We start from the raw sequence: 22470 nt of genomic DNA, 5'->3' as shown, positions 1-22470 counted from the left end.
TTTATACCGCTTAGTGCCTGCAGAACAGAGTCAGCTTTGCTTTGAAAGGCAAGCCAGTTTTTCTTTCTTTCATTTGCTATAATTACAGAATGCATCATTAGGTGGTTATGCAACATCCTGTGCTTACAGGTGCACAGCATGTAAAGCTTAGTTGTGTAACATATAAAGCAGATTAATTTTATAGCATTCTTGTCAGGCTGTATACAGCCCTGATCCAGAGTGCATTGGGAAAAGCACATCTATCAGTTTAATATAAAATCTACATACTCAAGAATGCGTTACATGTTGTAATAAAAGAAAGGGAGTTTAGATGAGATTATTTTCAAGAAAAACTGCAAGTGAGCACACACAGACAGACTGTGAAATACAGACAGGCTTTAGCCTGAGGCAGCTGACACTTCTTCACAAATCCACACTCTTCTCTCTATAGACCGGAGTGTGTGCATGTGAAATGGATATGTGAGCTCCTTTGCGCCGGTCACTCATAATCTGTTATTTTCTATGGGTGTCCCATGTGCGTGTGTGCATGCAAGCATGTGTGTGTGTGTTTGTGCAATCGCGACATTCCAGCAGCAGAAACCTGAGAAGGTGTGACTTACGAGACACTGGATTCGCCTCTTTCTGGGGACTGAGGGGTGCTGAAGTGTCAGAATTCCAATTTCCTCCAAACAGTCACTCCCAGTCACACACTCTGACCCTCTGCATCTCCCTCACACGGCCAAACACTCATTCTTATCCCCCACAGAGCTTGCTTTTTCCTTCTCTCTTTCAGCTATAAACACTGTCTCTCATTTTCTCCTAGTTTCATTCAGAAGGTCCCACAACAAGAAATCTTGTCTCACACCACTGTGCTGCACTGCCACCCCTGCACCCACCCTCCTCATTTCCCTTCCTCAAACTAAACACTCACTCGTTCTCTTCACATTGAGCTTCTAGGCAAAACAGGGGCAAAGGAAGAGAGGGAGAAAGAGAGGGAAGAGTTTGAGAATCGCGGGCCCCTCCTACTTTCCGGAGATGCTCCAGCCCATCCCTAAATTGTGGGCCAATGAGGGTGGCTCATTCACAACTCATGCGCTCCTTCTACAATAGGTAAGGAGAGAGAGACAGAGAGAGCAAGAGATATATACAAGGAGTGTGAGGGAGAGAAAGAGAGAGAGAGTGTGTTGGGGGGAGAAAGACGGTGAGGGCAGAGTGAGAGGCGCAAGAAGTTACAACAAAGTTAACCCCTGGGATGAAGTGGTGACTGAGACATATAGAGAGGAGGGATGAGGAGATAGAGCTTGTGACAGGGACAGATTTACAGTGTGGACAACCTGCACAGGAGAAAGAGGCAATTTTGAACAGAGCCAGGAGAATTTGGAAAAGTACAGAAACATTGGAGCCTCCTCTTGATCGAAGCTGCCTCTTCAAGCATCAGAGAAGACGTGTGACAAGACAGAAATCTCTACAGGTGTAGTTGCAGACAGGTGGACAGTCAGACATGCTGCCTGTGCTTCTGCTTTTCTGCGTGGCTGGAGGAGTTTGGGGGTCCGCCCCCGGAGTGTGGAGGTACGGACGGATCCAGGACAGACAGGGGCCAACGGCACCGCTATGCCCGTCTCTGTGCCAGTGTGAAGAAGATGGGATCTTTGTCATGGTGGACTGCTCAGAGCTGGGACTATCGTCTGTGCCAAATAACCTCAGCCCTCTCACCACTTACCTGTGAGTACCACATGCTGCTATTACAACTGCTGGGGGCTTATTGGGTGTGTTATCTCGTCCCATTTCACTTGAACCTTTTCACCTCCAGGCTTCTCACTTTTTCCTTACTCTTCCCTTGACCTCAATCATCCTTCTCTCATGTTCCCTCTTTGTATCTCATTCCTATGTCATTTTCCTTGATCCCAAAACTTCTTCTCATTCATCATGATTTAGTGCCAGTTTGTTTCCTAAGAAAAATAAAAACGTGCCTGCTAATCGTCTGTTCTCTTGACCATTTACAATCAAAAGAAGCTAGTCAAGCTGGGATTCCTCTTATAAAAAAGAGCAGAACAGTGACTTGAATGTGTGACCAGGAAAGAAGAGCATAACCCGCAATGTACATAAAAATGGACAGGGCCAAGAGGCAATGTGTGTGTGCGAGAGTGAGTGAGTAATAGAGAGAGAGAGAGAGAGAGAGTGTGTGTGTGTGTGTGTGTGTGTGTGTGGACCACTATGGCAAAATTACTAGACCACTTCTTTCAGTATCAGGTTTCTGAGCGCCAACTGGAGACCCAGCGTGCAAGTGTGTGTATATGCGTGCGCATGTGTATGCCTTTGTGCATACAAGTGTGTGTGCAAGCCGCAAGCACATGACACAAGCATTTGTTTGTGTGTGAAAGAGGAAGTGTTTGAACACAGATGTCTAAACGTGTGTGAAGTTTAATGACCAGTTTTATGTCACTAATGTGTACCTCGCTGTTGTTTGACACCAAAACTCAACAGTTAAATAGATGTAAACTATCATCATGTGGAGAAAATTCTCTATTTTCTTTTGTTTGATAACTCGACAAAATGTTCTGTTTGAAGGATTTAACTTTCTCTCAGAATGATTAAATATGATTTGTGAGTGTGTTTTTGAAAGGCTGGCTCGAGAAGTGGCACATACTGTAAATACAATTAGAAACATGATCATTGATGTTACTCATCAAAAGCTTTTACTATAATGAATTGCAGGATTTAAGCCATAGAACTAGAATGACAGTAGAATGGAAAATCCTATTTTAATCAGGGTAGCAGGATGGACAAACCAGCTGCCATTTTTATGTGTACCATTGCCATTGCAACAGTTGTAACAAGCTAACTTCCATATAAAATTACAAATAAACAAACCAACATGCAGCAAGTCATGACCTCACTGAGGTGGGGTTTTGCTACAATGATCACACGAGCAGTGAGGTATGTAGGCCTCTTCATATGAGCAATCGGTTACTTTTAAAATGTAACTTATTTTCCTGTTTATTTGTTGCAATTAACGGCATGTTTGTTGAAACATGACGTACTGCAGCTGCCTCTAAAGAATGAGTGAGAGCCACTGGGGATAAACAGCGTGTAGATCAGCATATTTTCATATCTTTCTCTATGTATTAAGAGGTTAATTTAGACCAGACCAGGGTTGGCGATTGTTGGAACAGAGGACCAACTAACTAGATGACTAGCAAGACTAAATAAGTTGATTTTGGTGAGTTTTATATTGCTTCTGTTAAGTTAAATGAAGTGTGCTTTATGATGAGTTAACAAGGCAATTAAGCTAACGTTAGTCTTAATCCGGTGAAAGAGAGAAACCTGGATTGGTATTCAGTTGTATGGCTGATTAGTAAGGAAAATAGCAGTAAGAATAGGCCAAAACGTAGTTACCAAACTAATGAGTGGACACACTTTACAGCCCCACTAAAGTGTGTAGTCACACCACTGATGATAATGGCCATTTTCTTTTGTACTAGTCGAATAACTAGGGCTGCCTCCTGAAAGTTGGAGGATTCATCAGTCGGACACCCCTAAATTGACTGAGATTGCTTCAAGTCGAGCAGTCTTTCTTTTTTCTGCAGAGTGAGCGCTCCTCACTGTCACACTGCTCTTTGGTACAGGCAGCTGCATACACGTCAGCCTCCGAGATATATATTATTATCTTCTGCCTTCTGCTTAGAAATGGTGAATTTACTGTTCACAGCACATTAATACTCGACAGTCTATGGCGGCAAAAAATGATGTTGCACATTCTCAATTATGTGAATGTCATCAGTGAATGCCGAACACTGTTCAAACTTTAAAACTATACAGTAGTGTAATGTAACAAAGTATACTTTATTACACTTTTTAAGTATTTTTGGAGTATCTGCACTTTACTGAAGTTTTTATATTTCTGTCTACTTTTAGTGAAAGGAAAAGTGGATTTTGTTCTGTCATTCCTTTAGATTGTGAAGGAGACTTAATTTTTCTCAAGTGTAATTTACGCACCCTTTTTAAGATGGTGTATGTTACTAAGAAATAGACTTAACAATTCTTAAAATTCTGACCATTTTTTGTTTTATTAACACCATTAACTTGTACTTTCACTTTAATACTCAAGTATATCTATTATCATAAATTACTTTTGATACTTAAATACAGTAAATATCAGATTTAACTTTTACTAATATTCTAATGGGCAACTTTAAATACTACCAAACTCATTTTATGGAAGGATATCTGGACTTTTACTCAAGTGTGACTTGTAGGTACAGCATCCATCACTGACTGTATATGGAAAAAAAAGAAACAAATCTGATTTGACAGAAACTACAACCTACAACCTACAAAGAACCATGGCAAATAGTTTAATTAGGACATAGTTTAATGTCTGTTCTACTCATTCTATTTCTGTGATTTAAGTCCACTTCACCTCCAGGAATTTTAGACTTATATCATGTTGAAGACTGCAGATCTGAGCAGTGTCTTACACCACCCTGCTGTGGCTGAAAGCCAGATCTTTTCAAATTGCTTCACTGCATAAGCCTCTGAGGACAGATTAGAGAGAATTTGTGATAACTGGTATTGAACGGATGCAAGTCAAATCCAGGAAACAGGGTGTGATAGAGCAGTTGCTCACTAGGGGCTCCACAAGTATTACATGAGTGCAGGGACAGAATTTAGAGGGAGGGAGGAAAGATCAACAGCTTATGTAGCAAATGACTCTAAAAGAGACACATAAAAGACCGCTTGAGTGATGCCCGACTCTTCAGCTGTCACGGGAGCCCGCAACGGCCAGATTTCACTGTCTGAGAATTAAAACACATGTAGAGTTTATGGAGGTGAAATATGGTCTCTAACTCCATCCAGGAATCACTCTACCTACGAGAACATCAGACAGTTGGCCCAACACTGGTGCATGTCAGACACCTAAGACAGCGCATATACTCACATTCAAGGAGAGATGAATCTGAGGTGAAGTGTTGAGCCTCACAGTCTTCTTCTAAAATAATAACAGTGACAACCTCAGACTCCCTCTGTGAAAGTCTATACTGCTTTTAACTGCTTCTCTACAGCCACACACACACACACACACAAAAACACACTCATTCCCTACACACACAAGAGTAATTGCTCATTTCCCTTCGTTACCTAACAGTGGAACTAGACCAATTAGTGAGTTTGAGGGCTGATTTAGAATAAGATAAATAAACTCCGAGACCAACCGCACATGCCCACACACACAGTGGCGCACACACACACACACACACACACACACACACACACACACACACACACACACACACGCGTTACTGCAGAGGGGAGAAGAGGAAAAATGTGGGACAGCAGGAGAGATGCCGCAACAAATTAAGACAGATGATAATCACAGATTTCTCTTTTTGCCTCGCTGATAAAAATAATCAAACACAAACAAAACAACCTCCACTTCCTAATCCTGCCCACACGCTCACACACACACACAACCCAGAAGAACCGAGCAAGGCAGGATACAGTTTCTCATTTCGTCCTGGAGTATAAAAGGTTACAACAGCGGAGAGCTAGTCCAATCCCCACCAGGATCTGTCGAACTGTCCAGCACGCCCCGCTGTGCTGTGGAGGCTGGATTAGCCTCCTAGCACATACTGTAGGCTGCCGAGGTCACAGGGATTTGCTTGGGAACAGTCCACATTACAAACCACATCCACACAACGCTGTGAAAGTATATGACATCATTCACCCATGTCATCGGAGAGCTCTTCAAAGTGAGCGTAACTGTTCACGCTATAGTGGCCGAGAGGGCAATCCAGGCTATGCACAATTCCCTCTGTTTTCGAGAGTTTATTTGCACATTTGGACGCCACGTATAGGCACATAACATAATGGAATTCTAATCAACAAAATGTATTACAACACCGGGGCGAGCAAAGGTTAACTCTGCAGAGGAATTTAACTATTCAGAGGCAAAGGTGCTCCGAGCAACTCAGAGCAGAGTGGCTAGAGATTTATGACAATAATCATTTCCGTGGGCAACACATGAAATGAGCTGTCATGTGAGACGCTTTGAAAGACCTTCTCTTTGATATCAGATTAGAGAGGAAAGACTGTGCCCAAGGGTGTGTGTCTGCATGCGAGTGTACGTTGATGTGTCTTGAGTTTGAGAACACTGTGTACAGTATGTACATGGAGGATTGTTGCTGTTTTATGTGTAGTGTAGCTGCAAGCGAGGTTACTTGTCATCGGAGATGGCTTCACAGTGACATGATAAGTGGCTCGTCTGTCACAAATTTTAGCTGGTGGAAAATTAGTTAGTCAGCTGTTCACCTGATAAGCCTATAACAGATATTCACAGAAATATCTGTAATAATAATGCTGGGAAAAAAAATCATATTGTAGTAGGGCTGTCAGCCTTGACGCGTTAATGGCAATGCGATTAAAGGCTTAACACGCATTTTTTTTGTTAGTTTTTTTAATCGGGCGGAGTTTTACAGCTGGTGATGATACGGGTATCATATGAAACTTGAAGACCAGCGGAATCTAGTGGTAATAACCATGTTATGGAGCTTTTCAGCAAGAGGGCCAATAAAGCTCCCAATTTAGGCTACATTTTGGCGATGGAAAAACGGCATGTTCATTTCACAGGGGTCCCTTGACCTCTGACCTCAAGATATCTGAGTGAAAGGGGTTCTGTGGGTTCCCATGAGTCTCCCCTTTACAGACATGCCCACTTTATACTAGTCCCATGCAGCTTTTTTGCTGTAATCAAGAAAATCTGGCAGTAATAGCTTTACCTTGTCAGACTTCATAACTGGTTTGAAAACATGCCATTAAAGTTTGCGATCGCAATGAACTATTGCATTTTTGCAATAAATCGCAATTTGAAAGATTAATTGTTTGACAGCCCTATATTTCAGTGGTCTTGCTGAGGCCGTACACTGCACATAGACTGTTTCTAAAGTTGTCAGGTGCTTATGTTCACACCTCTCACACTTCCTCCAGCGGTCATCAGTGTATGCGTGTGTGTAAGAGGAATAGAGTGTGTGGGTCTGACTGGAGTTGAGCAGCGATTAGGTGATGCTCTGTGGTAGCGGTGAGTGCGGTGAACTTCTAACAGTGTTTTGGCCGAGGCCAGGAAACCACAGCTAGTGCATTACCAGACAGAAGAAAACCAAGGGGTGTGCGAGTGCACGCCCATGCGTGTACATGTGTGTGTGTGTGTGTGTGTGTGTGTGTGTGTGTGAAGACCACCCAGACTGCTGAGGGATTTTTTTCTAGCAAGTGGAGGTGAAGTCAGAAAGAAAAATGGGAAGAAGGAAGATGAAGAAAAGGCTTGAAAACTGCCAAGGAGAAAGGTGAGGATTAGAAATTTCTGACCTGTAGTGGAAGATTTTGCAGTGTAGGTTTAAGCACACACATAATGTACATACACATGCAGGGGACAACATCCTGCTCCTGTATGGTGGCCATGACTGTAACAGTCGTGTGCGTGTCGTTTAGCCATTATGTTGATGGAATGATTCCTATCACAAGCGACCGGGGGTCACACTGTAAACATTGTGTCTGAGACAGAAATTGTAAGAGACGGAGGGGGAGGAGGATTTCAGAGGAAAAATGAACAAAAATACAAGAATTGCAGAAAAAAAGAAAATTGTGTGTGTTTGTGTGTGTGTGTACTCTCAGTGGAGGGTTCTCTATACAGTAGCTATCAGCTCCAGCATCAGTGTCCTGGCTCCAGACGTCTATGGTAGCCCCCCTGCCTCAAATACACTGCCTTCCCTCTCTTTCTCTCTGTCTGTCCTTGCTCCCCCACCTATTCTACTTTCCTCACCTGTTTCCTCCTTTACAAAGAACAAGAATCCATACATTACGTGCTTGAGTGTGTGTGCATGTGTGTGTGCGTGTCTTCAAAGCAGGTGTTGAAGGTGGTCATGCAGCACTAAGTGTAAATTTATGATCACTGATGTGCAATGTGCCTCCTAGAAAGTCTAAATGAATGCATATACCTCAGGGCAGCGGAGTATGAGGAGTGAAGGGTGTGTACCCAAGCCAAATGGTAAATGTTTTCAAGGTGTGTGTGTTGTGTGTGTGTGTGAGAGAGAGTGGTTGGGGGAGGAGGTGCTTTGGCTATAAGCCAACTAACTAGCAGCTGTGATCAGTGCTAGGGAAGAGAGTTACAGGCATTATACAGGAGCAGAAAACAGTGACATATGTCACTGTAGTTAATCTGTTCTGCTTAAAGGGACAGGTCACCCCAAAATCAAAAATACATATTTTTCCTCTTACCTGTAGTCAATATCAATATAGATTGTTATGTCGTGAACTGCAGAGTGTGGCGATATCATCCATTTGCACTCTCTTAAATGTAACTGAACTAGATAGCACTCAAAGTGCTTTTTCTTCTACCGAACTACACCCACCAACCGCGTCATTGCACAGAAGGAAGTGTGCATCTACTCATGGACAGAAGGCTTGTTACACTGTAAAAACTAATATTGCTGTTGTGCCGCTAGATTAATAATAAAAATGATACATTTTATTTATAAGCACCTTTCTTAGCACTCAAAGACAATTTACAAAGATAAAACAATTACAGTAAAACAACAGATAAATGCTGGACTGACAAGAAGCACAACAGGTAAGTGAATATGTAATTTTTGACTTTTGGGTGTGCCGTCTTTTTTAAAAGCTGCATAAAGAGCAATTTTATGCACAATGTATTCCCTTTTACCATTCCTTCCCTTACTTGTGCCTTCTTTCCTGCAATCTACAAGTGTTTGCCTCAAAGTGTTAATTCCACTGCTCCAGATTCCCTGGAGCCCCAGCGGTGAACACCAGCAGAAAAAGCAACTTCAGTCTCCTACAAAAGTGATATTTATGCCAGAAGGGTGTTGGAGAGAAGGGATAGGCAGTCAGTGCTGGATAGTGCAGCGGTTTGTGGTTTCCTGAGAGCAACCTGGGAGGCTTTTAAATGTCGCTCAGGGACAGACGGCAGGTAGGCAGGTCGAGGACAACAATGGAAACAATGACAATTCCCTCGGGAGCAGCAGGCAGAGAAGACACAGAGGCCATAGTGTGCTCTACCGCTCCATATCCTGTCCTTTAGAAAAAAGTAGAAAGCAATCACAACACAAGATCTTAAAGAGAACTAGGGTGGAGGAGGTTGAGATCAGGGAAGCAGAGTGGAGAATGTGTTTGGTGTATATGCACAGGAGCCTGCATGTGCACCAAACACAACCAAATGTGGTATTTGTTGGGGTTAGACCTGCGCCAATATGTAAATCTGTATATTTCATGTGATAGCAGCGTGACGCAAGTATGAAACGGGGGCTAGGAATGTGCTCCATGTGACGTGTGGTTGAGGGGTGAAGGGCTGCTTCTGACTGAGAGGATTCAGAATGCCTGCATGGCCCAGATTCCTATTCAGCCCCTTTCCAACCCTGGGAATCCATGGGAATGTTTGTGTGTGTGTGTGTGAGTGTCCGTGCGTGCATGAATCTGTGCAAGTGCACCAGCACTCTCTTTTCCACTACAGAGAAGGCATTGTCTAATCCTGGGCCAGGCCATGACAAATGTCCCTATCTGTCCCACTGTGTATACATGCATGTCCACATGCGCATCCATGACCTGTGACTCTGTGAGCTGTCATTCGTGTCAGTGTACATGCCTCATGTTAGATAACACTAGAGCTGCAATGATTAATTGATTAGTTGTCAACAATTAAGTTAATAATCAACTACTTTGATAATGAATTAATTGGTTTGAGTGATTTTTTTTTAAGAAATAAGAAAGCTAAAATTCTCGTATTCCAGCTTCTTACATCAGAATATTTTCAGGTTTATTTTTCCTCTATGACAGTGAACTAAATATCTTTGGGTTGTGGACAAAACAAGACATGTGAGGACTTAATCTTGGGTTTCTGGGAAACAGTGATACATGTTTTCACCACTCTGACATTTTCTAAACCAAATGACTAATGAATAAATCTGGAAAATAAGCAACAGATTAATCAACAATGAAAATAAGTAATAAAATTAGTTGCAGCCGTAGATAAAACATATATGAGACTAATCCGTTTTGGTTTTTATCAGTTTTCACCTGTAAAAAAGGAACAGATTTGTTTAAAACAAATTTAGGATTTGATCTCTCCATGCATCCAAAAGTCTAAGTCTAACTGACTGTCTAAAGTCTAAGTTTCCTGTTTTCACTTGACAGATTTCAGATCAGGCATCCACAAAGTCTTAGAGAAACCAAATCAGTGCAAGTTATTCAAGATATTAATTAAAAATCATCTTAAAGGGATACTTCACCCCCCAAATGAAATTCTTATATGAACTGAAGTAAAGAGATTGCCTGGGCACAGACCTTGTTCATTTGCCCGCTCTGCAGAGTTGGCTGATTTATCTGGCATTGTGACATGAAACAGCAGTTTCTTGGTTGAAATTAAAAAAACAAAACGATCAATGAGTCCCGCAGGGTCACTAACGATCAGCTTATCAGCGCCTTGTGCGGAACTAACACGATTGTCTATTGCTGCACCGGAAGTATTGTAATAACGATGATGGCAACTGCTATAGACAAGACAGATGCTGCTATTGAGACAGTTCTAAATGTTTAAAATGTTTTCTCAACATCAAAGTTTGTTTTACTTTACTCTGCTCTTAAAACCCAATCAAAACTAGTATGTTGGTTTGGCTACGCATCAGTGTGCACTTAAAGTTATGTTAAATTCAGGCAAATAGATTAGTCTCTGGTGACCAGTGATGAAAAATGGAACCCCCCTCCCCTGTGGAAACAGGTGAGAGTGGATGACATGTGAGACTGAAGCTGGAAAACGAAGTGTAACGAGTTGACAATTCTATCTGATATCAGGCAAGTAAAGGGATTATTTTGGAGGTGAAGCATCTCCAAGATGTATTTTAAATTAATAACTTTAATAAGTTGCACTGGCTTCTCTTTTAAGACTTTGCAGGAGCCTGATCTAAATTTGTCAACCACTAATCATTCTAATGATACTAATAATATTAATGACATACTCATGATCATTTTGGGGTTGAAGTGTTACTTTAAAAATATGTAAAGCACTGAGCTTTAGTGCTATAAGTTTAAAACTATTTACTTTTGTGATAAAAACGGCTCAGAAAACATTTTTGATGAAAGAAAGTGAAGAGTAATATGACAAAAAGTTCAAGACATGAAGGAGAATGTTTACACGAGTGTTGATAGCCGTGCTTGTCGCACACAGCCCTCCAGTTCCCCCTGTACCTCAACATGGCTCTGTCTGCCTATCTGTGTGATCGCTGGCCAGGCCTGCTGACTAAAGTGGCTCATGTGGGGCTGGCAGTGTGCAGGTGATGACTAGTAAGAGCTAATGATACTTAATGCTCCTTCCAACAATGTACACACACATACACACTCAGGCACGTAGCCACAAGACCCCCATGTTCACATTACACACACCGAAAGACGTTGCACAAGCACGGACGTATGCACACACATGCTTGCTTGCACACACACTCACATGCACATACTGACTTAATGATGGTTAATGCCCTAGCCAATCCCCTTGTGCAGCATCAAAGCATCCCACAGAGCAGTGCTGATACAGCGATGCTAGCAGGGATTAGGTCGGGAGAAAGGACCACTGGGACGAGAGTTAGCTAAAGGGAACAAAGAGGCAATCACAGACACACTTAAATGTCGCACACATGTGCACACACCTCAGGGCACACACAAGTACGAAGCATAGCCAAATGAGGGTATACTGCACAGGAATGTCCAGCAAAGTGGAAGAGAGGATGCAGAAAACCGAGGGTGGAGAAATGAATGAAGTAAGGAAAAATGACTCTTCGGGACTCTTAATTTAGTTACTGATCTGAATGCAGAAACAGCAGTCGGGTCACTATGATGGCATAAGGCAATAGCAAAATTCTCACCAAGACTGGACTCCACAGGTGTATTTTCCATCTGCTGTGAAGAAAGGCTGGGGGGAATTCTGCCACTGCAGAGCCTCTGCAACTGCCGCCAGACTCACTCACGTCTCTATTACATGTCTGAGAAGGAGCAAAAGAGGAAATCTGGACTTTTTACATGCATGGCAGGAGGCCAAACTAAATCTCTTTAAACCAACAGCAGCCACATGTCCTCATTGGTATGGGGTAAGATTTCATCAAGAGCTGATCTAAGTTCATGTCTCGATGCTATCCGTGGGTACTGTTAAATATATGGAGCAGATGAGATGATCACAGATCTGTGAGCACAGCAGTAAAAAAGAGGGGTGAGCCAGGAGTGGATTTGAACAGTCTTCTAACTAGATTCAGTGTCCTCCTGTTTCTGCCATTCAACCAAATGAAGTCATAATAGAGCCTGACACTAATACTCATCGGGTTTCATTTACTGTTGTATCCGCTGCTGAGAATCTGCCTCGAATCAGCGTGCAGGAAGGGACACCTCTGTAAGAGATACCTTTTCAGGATGTGTGGAAAAGTGGTGAAATTTGCAACCCTTTTCCACACACCTTTGTCATTAATTCAACAGATTTCAGTGGCAAGGGGTTGTCCTGCGCTCATGAAACATTTCCTTCATGTGGCATTAACTGTAAGCTCCGATTTAGGGGGAAACAAAATACACTGTGCGGCGCACGTCATGTCACAAACATAAATGAAAGCCAGACAAAGTACACACGCCAAAACAACAGATTAGTGGACTGGGGCAGGGCTATGAATGCCTTTCTGCCTTCCAAAGCTATGTTCTACCCACAACAGCTGCCTGTCAGTCCTGTCCACATGTTGGAGGCAGTTGTATGTTGTGTAGTGCCGACTGTTCCAACACTTCCTGTTCCATTACTGAAGTGCTTGACCTTTCACCCCCCCCTTCTCCGTCTCATGACAGGGTGTGTGTGGGAGGACAGGGAACGGACATAGAGTGTGTGTGTGTGCATGTATGTATGTGTGTGTGCGGTATACCAGGGTATGAATAAGTCCCAGAGGGCATGAATATGTTTCCCATGACATGGCCTCAGACTAAACAGCCGCTCTCTCCACCCAGACATCCGCCTGTCATTCTCCCCTAAACCGCAGCGAGCGGAAAAGTGCACAAAACATGGGAACACAAAAACACAGACGAGCATCTCCCTTTTCTGTCTCGTTATCTCCTCCTCCCTCCCTCTCTGTTTCCCTGCTCTTTTGTAGCCGAGTCCTCCCCGTGGCCCTCCTTGTCCAGGTGAAAGACTTCTCCTCGCCCTCTCCCTCGCTCTTTGTGCCCCGTGAATGAGGGAAAGAGAGAATAAGAGAGGGAAAGATAAAGAGAGAGTGCCTTCGGACACAAAGGGCAGTGTACCCCTCCCAGGAAGTCTGGGAGAGAGGGAGAAAAAAAAACACATCTTTAGAGGAAGGAGGAGGGGAGGACAGCATTGTACCCTCCTTCCTGACTCTTTGTGTGTGTGTGTGTGTGTGTGTGTGTGTGTGTGTGTGTGTGTGTGTGTGTGCAAGCTCATGTGTGACCATGAGAGAAACTGAATGCCAAAGCAGTCAGTCTATTCAGACAGAAAAAAGCTAACACACTTAGACCTCACCCTCACACACACAATCTGCTCTCTCACACACACATGCACACAGACAAATACACACTAATGCACACAACCATTTATGCCCTCTTTAAGGCGGCGCCTGAGCATTGACTACCAGTTTCATTGTGTGGAATAAAAGATCCTCTTTCATCGTGGCCTTAACTGTTTCAAAGCACTAAGCGGAGAGGATCAGACTGGCTGAATCCGACTGAAGACATTACTGTCATAGTTACTGTAAAAGACAGCCAAGGTGTGGCTAATGCAGAACTCCTGCCCTCAGGGCATGGCTCCGGTTGTTGATTTGCACTAAAGATCTATTACTCTAATGTTCCTCAGAGATAAGCCGCCTTCAAAGGTGCTGAGCTTACCGCCATTATTGGCTGTTTGTTTGGTAAGAGTCTCCACCTGAGCGAGTGAGAAAGGGATTGGCAGGGAGGCAAGAAGAAAGAGACAGCGAGCAGAGGAGGAAGTGAGAGGGAAGGCCTCAGGGTATGACTGTTGTGAAGTGATTTTGTGTGTGTAATACCCTTTTTACACCAAAATTAGCATGTGTATACAGTGTTTTTAAACAAAGGAAAACACGCTAAACCAATAAATAGACTACTTTCCTATTGCATGCGGTGTACACTGCTCTGCAGCAGACATGTATGCCTTTCTATGGGTGCAGTTTATTTTAAGTTGTCACATTCACATCCAGAATCATCGATTGGTTGGAAAACAGGGTTAGTCAACAGTAGAAAGCAGCATGGAGTCCAGTGAAAATGTTACAGCAGTTAATTCTTTTTTTGGACATCTTACTTATTGAGTCTCTCTTTCAAACTTGCTACCGACTGATTTTGAATGATGTTCGAGTGCTGCCTGGGCGGAGACGGATTGTTTTTTGTAGCGGTCTGTCAATTTTAAAATGACTATGTTAAAGCTGTACCTGCATCATCTGCTATTTGGATTTTATCCGCTCATTTTGTCAAATTGTTTTGTATATTCTTAACGTGTATATGTGCAACTGTATTCTGTGCCTTTTTATCTTAGTGGGGTTTGTCTTTAATCATTGTATTGACTGTATCTTGATATTGTATTTTTAAAATTATTTTAGGAAGGGAACTTGCAAGGGACAACCGATGAAAACAGATTATTGTACGCTGTCCTTTCTTAGATACATAAGTTACAAATAACAAAATTGCAATATAACAGCAAAGTGGTTAAAATTAGCACGTCAATTTGAGTGTTGTATTTCCATCACTGCTGATAGAAGCTGATCGGTGCTAGGGCAGATAAATAGCCTTGATTACAGAGTCATTTGACCTGAGAGTGAATGTCAATGGTAACTTTTCCCACAAAATAAAAAAGCCAAATGTAAGTGAGTGTAAGTCCTTTTTTGTTCAGTGGGAAAGGGGCTTTGGAGAGAGTCATGAAAAACATCCTTCTCAAAGGCAACAATGTAAGCCTGTTTGTTTACATGCTTTTGCTGCATTGTTATGTTCTGTACCTGCATGCAATTTCATGCTTGAGCCGCATGCCAGAAACTTTTCCATACATGTTTTTTTGAGACAATGGAATTCTCCAAAGTGAAATGTATCAAGTCATCTCTCCACAGCAGGCTCCCGCAGAGCTTTGTCTGACTGACACATTTCACCACTGATGATAAAAACAGACACCTGACTGCTGATGGCATCTGTCCCGCTCTGAGGGTATATTCACCCACCAGGGTGGTCCATCATCCACCTAACAAAAGCCACCCGGAGCCTGGAGTGTGTACGAGTGCCTGTGGATTTAATGTGCATCTCTGAACACAAACAGCGGCATTTTCTTCATATGATGTGGCCAGTTGTTTTGAGCTAAATCAACCAACTCTTGTCAGAAATGCTTCCAGTTTGCAATTGGCTACAACAGAGCTAGGGGCGCATTCACACCCGCACACACACAGTGCCTTTGATCACACAGCCGATAACATACTTCAGTAGTTCTGTTGACGGCAAAGAGGAAATATGATGAATCACATTATTGTAACTACCGGACTGTGTAACCCCATGCTCCAGTTGAAATTTGAAGCAGAGATGGGGAGAGAAAAGAGTGAGTGTGAGCGATAGAGTGGCATAAGAGAGAGAGGGAGAGAAAGGGCCAAGGCTGATGAATGGAAATGTACCTCTGTTTCTTCATGCTTCTCTTCCCCCCTTAAGACAAGCTCCTTGCCTTGGTTACTCTATCAATCACAGCATAAAGCAGTCAAATATCCAGTGCTTTACCTTTCTTCCCATGCCAAACCTTCCTCTCTTACATTCACATGCACACAAGCAGACACACACACACACACTTTGGAAGGGAAAGAATAAACGATCTATCAGAGCACATTGTGTATCTGCAAATCACGGAACGATGGAGGGAATAGGGATGGAAAAATCTTACACCTTCAATTGCTGCAAAACAGGCTGCAATTTCACACACGCTACTGTGCTTAAACACACAAAATTACATGCACGCACATGAAAATGTAATTCCTCCTCGGGGAAGCAGAAAGAGATCACTGGGGGCTTTGTCAGTCATTCTGCAGGTTCAGAACGGAGGGGGGATAAAAAGAACAGTTAAGAGGCACATTTGGGAGTGTTTGTTGAGGGATGAGCATAGGTCTCCATGTCTGCATCCTCTGCTCCTAATACTCCCAAGGAGTCTTTAGTTTGTCATTCAGCAGCAGACGGAGATCTGAGGGGAGGACATGGCCCTGTGTGCCTATGACGGTTGAGAGATGTGTTGTCCTGCGAGCAATATCAGGCTGCTTTCTTGACGCCGCGATGGCCAAGATAGGGCAGAGGACGATTCCCTACTGAATACTCACATGAAAAATAAAGAAAAGAAACCACATGAACTTCCATTCTGTCCCACACACACACAAACAGACCCACACAGCAATCTGTTTCCATGCCCCGGCAGCGTCCATGTATGATGTGGTAAAAGCACGACCAGGGATTGTACCCACAACATCTGCAGGCTCACTGGAAAACAATAGGGGTGTGAAAATGAGCGACAGACATCTTACCACACACACCGCAGTCACCTATAAATGGAAAAAATATTGTACGGCACACACTGATACTGACACACATACTTGCACTCTGTCTCCCTCGCTCTCTCTCTCTCTCTCTCTCTCTCACACACACACACACACACACACACACACACACACACATATTAGAGGTGCCCATAAAACAGGGACACAGAAACCCCAATTCTAATTGTGAAACTCCCATACGCTGCAGAGCCTGCAAAATCTTAAGCGCTCTCTTTCTCATTTCTTTTGCGGCCGTTTATTTGCGCTGAAAATATCTGCACGTCACAGCGCCAGCCGACACAATGCACATGTGGTAGTCATCAATCATAATTATCATGGTTTAAAAAAGCCACAGCTGTTATTTGATTTTAAAAACAAGCCATAGCGCAGCGCCTTCCAACGATACGTCAAGTTGTCAGCGGAGGCCTTGGCCTGCACAGCAGAAATCTCTCTCTCTCCGGCTTCCCAATGAGCTCGTTGGAGAGCGCAGTGGAGCTGAGCTGCATTCAACCTTTCCCCATGACTCACCACTGTGTGTCTTTATTTTTAAACATTTTCTCTCTCCATTGCTGCATGTTTATTCTGTCTGAGTGAGGCCGCTGTTATGGACTTCACACAACGTTTGTTTATGGCTTCTTTAATGAGGACCAGATAATGGAGAGCTGTCTTCAGTTGTGGGCGCATCCCCAGAAGCTGAGCGATGTGTGTGTGTGTGTGTGTCTTTGTGTGTGTGTTGCTATGCCTTAATGATCCCCCCAAAATGTTCCAATAAATATTTTTCTCAGAAGAATATTAGTACACAGACAATGAATAGGATTAAGGTGTGTATGTGTATTGTTCATGAGGCCCCATGAGTCGATCGTGTGCCTTTACGTGATGTCACCCAGGCTTGATTATGTCAGTCGGTTTGCCGTTACTGCTGGCTGTGTCATCTCCATGGCAACTTTGTTATCACTTATATTTACCTCTGACTTTAATCAAGCAGTGGTGCATTACACTTGTTGCATTCATTCCCAAATTACCGCCTGGAGCCTGAGCAGATTGTGCCAAGATGGGACAAACAAGAAGTTTATATCTAACATTACATCATCAAGACAGCACTTTCGTACTTTGTTGGTCAGCAACAGTACTGGTGAAAAGGAAATAAATTATGCATTATTTGTTAATTTGCTTCCATGTACTGAATTAATACTTGTTGCTTATTAGGAAAAGTAATTAGTTACACCGTATTACATTTTGAGGAGCTGATATGAACATTTTAAACATATGATTTATTCATTTATATAAAGTCTATAGAAGATAAAAATAATATATGGGCAAATAAAGACAATGTTTAAAGGTGCCCTGTTGAGTTTTTTTAATTTTTTTTTTTTTTACAGTGTTTCACACCAAACTTCATTGTGTGTATCTTTAACCCTTATTCAACCAACATATTTATCATACGAGAACTACGGGGTTGGGAATCCATTAATCAATTACTGTAAAAGAACTACCACTGTACAAGCGGCAACCTCCAGTGGTGAAGAATGAAGCCAACACAAGTGATAAAAACTGTGGTTTCTGAAATGGCCGCCTAAAAATGCATAACTACACAGCAGAAATAAACATGTTTACAGTCTGGTAAAAAAAAAAAAAAACAGTTTTGTTCTGTGTAACTAATTTCTCTGTTCATATCAGCTGTATGAAGGGTGATTTTTTTGTGTAACTCACCAGTTTACATTTTATTAAGGCCTAAAGATATGCATAATTAAAGGCAGGCCGCTTTGAGTAACAGGCTGCCTGCTGATAGTGTCCTTGGCTCCTCAGTGGATTAAAATAAAAAAACAAGATGATGATGGGTGAAATGCCTAACTCAAGCCTTCAAAATGGGAATCCATGCACCAATGGGTCACTTTGATAGCTACATCCATTATTTCTACAGTCTATGCCACCACAGCAAAATGTTAACGTATTTACTCTCAAAACATTATTAGTCCCGTAATTAATGTTATCTGTGTTCAGACACAACAAAAGATATTTAACCATTTTGAAACATGAGCAAATTGGCTTGATTTCTTTCAAAAACATGGGGAAAAGGCAAGAAACAACTTGTCGAGAAATGTTCCAAAAAAAAAAAGACAATGACCTGAAAATTTGTTTTTAAAAAAGAAGAGGGGATTATAAGAAAAAACAAGAAAACTGGGGAAAAATGTCCAAAAAACAGTACTTATAATAATTACAATACAATATTTTAGTTTATGTTATAGAAAAAAATGCATACATATATTCTTTCCAGTTTTCAGCACTTTTTACGGGTTTGTTTTTCCACTTTCTTTTCTTGTGCTTTTTTTCCCATGAAAATTTTCAAGTAAACTAATTGCTTGCTAATTTTGGGCCATGCCTTCTTACCCTGTTCATCAGCCTCTCCTCATTTCTTTAAAAGAAATCACTAATTTTGCTTAGGTTTCTAAGGGTTAAAGCCTTATACCCCTAAAACATTTGGAAGGACTTTTCTGAATATTTGGACACCTGCGTCATTTTCTCTGGCTTTTGTCTTCTTCTTCTCCTCTTTAATTGGCCCAGTCCTACATTTTATAGTGCTTTACCACCACCAGCTGTCATTATGCATTACCACTCTCTGCAGCATAAACGTTTTCAATTCAATTCAATTTTATTTATAAAGTCCATTACCACAAATCACAGCATATGACATTCCACTGTCCTTAGACCCTCACATCCACTGTATAATGTATAATGCCACTCCTGTGCTTGTAATGACCTAGCAGATCACATGATGCCAACAATAAAGGGATCTGTTCTTCAAAACACTCAAAGATTTCACTGATGCAAAGTAAAAACATCGATACATATTGTGATCTTTTCGATCGCCTGCGCCTTTATTTTAAAATCCCCATGGCACATCTGTGTCACCATTTCCATCCAAGCATGCCTCTTTTCTAAACATTAAATTTAATTTAATTAAACCACCAGGCAGACAATAGAAAGCAGACACGTAAAGACAGTGAGGATATTTACTGATATCATCTCATATGATTGAGGGCCCGTGAAGTGACCTGAATTGAAATCATGTCACAGCAGATTTTGTGATAGCAGCAAACATCGTATCACTGTCAGAGTTAATATAATATTGCGTTGTGATGAAACTTTCGATTTATATGCCTAAGCAGCAACTGTGATGAGGAATATCAATACACTACTTCGCTCTGTTACAGACAAAAGCAATTAGAGAATAGATCCTTTTTTCCCTGATCACTGATCCAAAGCATCCACCCTGCCTATGTGTCCCCGAGTAACACCTTGGACCCCTCCCTCTGCAGTCAGACCTCCCTGAAGGGGACATGTATAACAGGAAATTCTCATGCAGGGGAATTAACATGCCAATATTGTACTTTCATAGGGAAAATATTCAATGTTAGCGGAGGCTGTCAAAAGGCTACATACCGTGATTATCTGACCTACAAAATCGCATTGTGAAAGGATACGGTTAACACTGCACACTCATCACATGCTGAGAACACACCTCCTCTCCCAAAGTGACAGCAGGAGGCCACATCCTGACCGCCTGGTGTGAAATGTTATCCTTGACAGGAGACCAAACTGCGGGTATACTGAATTTGTCATGTCACAGCTGCTAAATATGACAGGCAAATCCCCAAATTGTTGAACCAGAATATTGCCATGCAGTGTTTTTTCCACTTCTCCCTTGAAGCTGAATATAGATCACGCCTGCAGAGAGATCCATCCAGCCCCCCGTCAGCTTGGCTGACTTGACAAACAAACAGCGAGTGTGTCAAAACTCCCAACTGCAAAGGGCTTCTGAGAGCACAGTTTACACTTGCTAGCCCGGTGGTCTGGCTTTATGAGCAATGGTTAGTGTCATACACACACAGAGACACACTCGCACATACAAGCCTCGCTCTTGAAGACTCATGTGAGACCCCAAGGGCTGTGAAAGCAAAGAGGGGGTGACGTAGCACCTCTTTGCTTTCATTGTGTTTATCAAAGAGATGACCTTACATGACTGTGGCCACAAGGTTATGTATGTTTTCTACCAGAGGCTGTCACCTAAGTTGTCCTCATACCATCCAAGTGTTAAAAAAGTAGGTGTGTGTGTGTGCATGTATTTGAGCATCCTGCACCTCTCCCTCTTTGACCGCAACGCAGCTGCGTCAACACTCGCCCTCCAGCACACCCTCTCACGTCAGTGTGTGTCAGAGATGCAGAGAAATGGAGTGTGTCTATGTTACAGCCATGAACAAAGGGGGAAGGAGGTGGTCTCCTGAGAAACCTGAGGAGTAAAAAAGAAGGGAGAGATAGATATGGAGGGAGACTGAGGGGTTAGATCTGAGAGAAGGTAGAGTGAGACATCTGGAAAAGAGAAAGAGTCACTGGGACGAGGAGGAAATTACAGCTGCCCAACAATGATTCATTGGGGAAAATTTCTCTTCTGCATCTCCCTCTCCTCCCTCAACCTCTCTACCTCACCCTCTAACCTCTCTCTGCGTACTACTCCCCACTCCTGATGATTGATCGCCATGTGAAAACCGCTTTCTAATCGTTTGTAATTTTACATGTCCCAATACCTTCAACAGAACATTGACAAGGTATACATTGACTGATACTGATGCTTTCTCTCCCCAGGGATCTGAGCATGAACAACATCAGTGAGATCCAGCCCAGAGCCTTCCACCGACTGCACCTGTTATCAGAACTGTGAGTACAAAATCATTCAACTCAGTTAATCAAACTCCATCATCATGACTCGCACATGACAAGAAACAGTCCTTCCCCAAAGCCGCTGATATGTGCAGACCTCAGTGATGGGGATTGATGACTCTGGCCTGCCTCTGATCTCTCGTACCAAGAAACTGCCTGCAGCAATATGCTAGCAGATCCTGGGATGGCTGCACAAAAGAGGGAGGCGAGGGGAACCTGATATTCACTCAGAGAGTGAATATATGGTCCTTAAAGTGTTTAGAGAGCAGGTTCTGTGCTCAGCATCCAAGCCGCTTGCTTTCTTGCCCCCCCCTTGATTTTGTTTCAGCTGGACAGCTCAGCAGGAGCAGCACACACGTCGACACAAGAGTGTGCCAAGACAAACAGCACATTATAGGAGAACTTCAGGACAAGTTTGAGAAATATGAAACAAGCTAAGATTTATGTTTTTCTTGTTATATAGCAAGTAAGGTATAGTTGGGTATCATTAGAGATTTTTTTTATATTTTACACTAAATGAAGTAAATGCTGAAAAAGATTATTTTGCTTTTCTTGGCTGGTGACAAATTGAATATGTTGAAATAAAATAAAAAACACGACTGAGAATTTAAGTCTGTGCCACATTCCTCGACTTCTAAACTCTGCATTACAGCCACAATTTGTTCGGTTCTTCACAAAGTAGAAGGTATTGGTTTCACTCTCATCGGGCTGATGAAAGCACACACGCTGTAGCAAAAAAAAGTTCAACATTTTTTCGGTCGACCTGGCTAATTTGACTTGACCACTCAGCAGAACACAGCATCGTCTCAGTTTGACGAAAGCTGCGCACAGATCTGCCCTAAGGGTGCAAATATGTGTGTGTATGTCAGCCCTCACCTGATTCTTTTACTTCTGAAGCCTGCAGTGTGTGTGTATGTGTGTGTGTGTGTGTGTGTGTGTGTGTGTGTGTGTGTGTGTGTGTGTGTGTGTGCATGGGGTGTTTGAACAGTCCACTGTTTTCTTTGCTAATTCTTGCAGCTGCAGCCTGTGAGGCATGAGCTAATGATGATGAAAGTAAAAAGTTAGCTGGATAACTGTTCACTTGACTTCGAGCTGCAGTCAATCTGAATCTGAAGAGCAGAAACGAAGCTGAGCAATAAAGTTTTGTGACACCTTGAAGCCGGAAAATTAAATTCAGGGCTTT

At 42.5% G+C, this 22470-nt stretch overlaps 1 protein-coding gene across 1 annotated transcript in view; it reads left to right on the top strand.

The window, feature by feature from the left end:
- The first annotated feature begins 1006 nt into the window (after positions 1-1006).
- The window catches only part of lgr6 (leucine-rich repeat containing G protein-coupled receptor 6), a 50614-nt gene continuing 29150 nt past the window's right edge, over positions 1007-22470 (top strand). The window contains exons 1-2 of the mRNA XM_042492377.2: positions 1007-1701; positions 21213-21284. Coding sequence (XP_042348311.2) covers positions 1481-1701; positions 21213-21284 — 293 coding nt within the window. The 5' untranslated portion in view covers positions 1007-1480. The remainder of the gene's footprint in view (positions 1702-21212; positions 21285-22470) is intronic.

Source organism: Plectropomus leopardus, chromosome 9 (assembly GCF_026936395.1).
Source record: "Plectropomus leopardus strain MGB_pleo_1.0 chromosome 9, ASM2693639v1, whole genome shotgun sequence".
Lineage (NCBI taxonomy): Eukaryota > Metazoa > Chordata > Actinopteri > Perciformes > Serranidae > Plectropomus > Plectropomus leopardus.
The sequence above is the reverse complement of the archived record's forward strand: the minus strand, read 5'-3'. Positions and strand labels throughout refer to the sequence as shown.